This window comes from Pteropus vampyrus, unplaced genomic scaffold, assembly GCF_000151845.1.
Source record: "Pteropus vampyrus isolate Shadow unplaced genomic scaffold, Pvam_2.0 Scaffold47, whole genome shotgun sequence".
Lineage (NCBI taxonomy): Eukaryota > Metazoa > Chordata > Mammalia > Chiroptera > Pteropodidae > Pteropus > Pteropus vampyrus.
This window is the reverse complement of record NW_011888828.1, coordinates 399,190-401,976: the sequence shown is the minus strand read 5'-3', so window position 1 is coordinate 401,976 and position 2,787 is coordinate 399,190. Positions and strand designations below refer to the sequence as shown.

The 2,787-nt window shown below is 51.4% G+C and overlaps 1 protein-coding gene across 3 annotated transcripts in view; it reads right to left on the bottom strand.

Moving 5' to 3' along the window:
• Positions 1-556: 556 nt before the first annotated feature.
• ZNF395 (zinc finger protein 395) overlaps positions 557-2,787 on the bottom strand; it is a 37,693-nt gene continuing 35,462 nt past the window's right edge. For all 3 annotated transcript variants that reach the window (XM_011359335.2, XM_011359337.2, XM_011359336.2), the window contains exons 8-10: positions 2,222-2,314; positions 1,261-1,364; positions 557-1,024 (exon numbers count right to left, since the gene is read on the bottom strand). In XM_011359335.2, the coding sequence (XP_011357637.1) occupies positions 913-1,024; positions 1,261-1,364; positions 2,222-2,314 (309 nt within the window). In that variant the 3' untranslated portion in view covers positions 557-912. The remainder of the gene's footprint in view (positions 1,025-1,260; positions 1,365-2,221; positions 2,315-2,787) is intronic.

Genomic DNA, 2,787 nt, shown 5'->3' with positions numbered 1-2,787 from the left:
TCATTTCCATCACTGGAGGGAGGAAACTCAAGATGGAGTTTATTTTCTGGGATTACAACAGAGAGCTTTGCAGATTCTCAAACTCTCTGGCTTGTCCTCAAGGAAAGAGGAAAGACTCTCAAGGTAGTGTTTAACTGCCACATTTCAGAAAGTGAATTCCTATTAGCCTTTTGGCTCAGCTATTTGGGGACAGTCTTTAAAAAAATCTATTAGCCTGGGCTTTGAGAAGAAGCCATACATTATTTGTTGGGATGCCACCCAACGTCTGAGGGGACCCAGATTCAAAGAGTTGTCACCAAGAAACGGTTTTCCTTTTACTTCCCAGGAAAGCTGCTTGGTGAGCACATGTTCTCCCATCTCCACGATTCAGGTGGAGAAGAGCCGGCTGCACCTTAAAAATCACCCAGATGCCCCAGCTCCTCCCACCCCATCCAGGGTAAGTCCTGCTCTCTGAGTTATCAGCCAGAAACTTATTTTTTAAAGAAAAGTGAATTCATCTTGCTCAGAGTCCCTTCTGGAAGAGTAGAAAAAGCAAAGAATTCACCAATTCAGCAGGAAACAGAATGAGCTGTTCCTTCTTTTGATGCGTACAAACTAATCCCCTAGAGAGAGGGGATGTGGGAAAGGGAGGGTAATTAATTCTTTGGTCTCTGGTTTGATGCAGAATACCCTTGGTCAGTTTTGGCTCTCTCCTATTTGAGGGGAAAAAATAAGTTCGTTTCTTTTTTTAAAAAATAAAATGTTCCCGCAAGGGAAGGGAAAAGGTTTTAAGTATTAAACCTTAGCCAATAGAGGCCAAACTCCCAGTGTCCACTCTATCTCTAGGTATCTGCCGAGGGCTCACGCATCTGTCTTTTGTCATCTGGCTGCCATCAGGGCCAGGAGCAAAGAGGAGGAGCCGGTTGGACGGGTTCAGTCCAGGAAGCGCTGGCAGGCCTTCTTCCAGCGGCAGGCTGTGCACCACTGGTCCCGGTGCTCAATGCCATACACTTTGCGGCACTTCTTAGCCTCCCCACGGGCCTTCCTGCCAAATGAGAGTAATGAGGGTACAGTCACGCGCTGGTGGTTAGACCTGGAGGGTGGCCGGGTGTGAGGCTGAATGAACCAGCAGAGGCTGGAAGGGGTGGGAGCCAGCAGGAACAGAGGCGGAGAGTGTCCTCCAGCTGGGCTCCACACACCGCCCCCTGCCTGGAGACCAGCGTCAGGTGCAGATAATGGGGACAGAAGCCCAAGGGAGGCCACAGGAGCAGACAGTCTCACCTGGCACTACTCTGGGCCCGGGGTGGAGAAGTGACAATCAGGTGAGATTTCATTGCAGGCGGTGGCTGCTGGGGCTCGCTGAAGCTTAGCGACCGGCTCCGGACCTGGGCGCAAGTAGAGGGGTCATAAGCACAAGTGAAAGGTGAGAGAACCGTTCTACAGGACATGCGGTCACACCTGCGGAGGCCCTCCTAGTGCCAGGAGGCCAGGAAGTCTTCTCTGGAAGGATATTCTAGGCAGAGGTGAGCAGAGGCCCAGGAGGGAGGGGAGGCTGGAGAGAGAGGAGTAGGCTTTTAAGCTACACTCATGCTATAGTAGGAGCCACAAGCAGGGGAACCACTTGCCCTGGCCACCTCGGGGACTTCTTCCTGCAGATTTAGATGAAGTCACTATATGTGACACAAAAGGAGAAACTGCACTGCCTCGATGGCACTTTAGGCACTTAGGCTTTACAATGTGTGATACCTTCCTATAGGAGATATTTAAGACTGGAACCCACTATGTGTGGTTCGAGTGACTTCCAATTTATTTTAGTTGAGAGGCAAGCAGTCTAAGGCACTGGTCCACAGTGGCCTTGAGACTTCCCTGCCCACCTTCTTCCTCTCGAGCTTTCCCACATTCTCTCCCTTCTTAATAAGCATCCGCAGATGCTCAGGGCTAAACAGGGCACTGACCCTGACCTCGCCTCATGATTTTTCTTGGTAATAAACTTGACTGATCCGGGTACTCCTCTGCAGGTACCTTCCTTCTATGTTCTAAAAGAACATCTGTTCTATGTTCTATGTGACCAGCTGGGGAGTTCAAGGCAAGGCGGGCGAGTACATGGAGATCTTCGAGAAGTTTGGCTGCTAAAAGCAAGTGCGGGGAGATGGCCTCCAGCACGGGGTACATATGGGAGGGCCCTCAGCTTGTTTCAGGACCCCAAGGTGCTAGCGGGCTCAGGGACAATGGGCACACTCACTGGAGAGAGGGAGGAGGCCGTGGAGGGGGCGGCCGCCCAGCTAATACTGGTGTAGATGTGTGGCGAGACGGGGATCTGGAAGGATGGCAGGGCCTGCGGGAGACAAGAGAGCATCAGCCTGGATCCCAGCGCAGGGAGCTCCCAGAGTCCACCTAGTCCCCCTGCAACTTCATGGTCCACAGCAGAAGGTGCGCCTCTGACTGGAAAGTACTGGGATACGACAGAATGTTCTTCTCAAGAGAAACATATGAGCACCCAGCTCTTCGACTCCTTAGTTCCAGGCTCTACTCTTTTTTGAGAACCCCTAGCTCAGAGCTGGTGTACACGTCAGCCTCAAGGCTTAATCATCATAGCGGATTATAACTTCTTGGCTGGATCACCTACCAGGAACATGCTGTAGGCAGTTCCCTAAAGATGTCCAAAAGCCTCTGTGCATTGCTGCACAAAGTATGAGGCATCCCCAGCAATACCCTTTGATGCCCATGTTTAAGTCTACTAAGCCACACTCTCTGCGCCCCATCTCACAGCAGCCTGGAGGGCCATCTGAAGTTGGCCAAACATTTAAT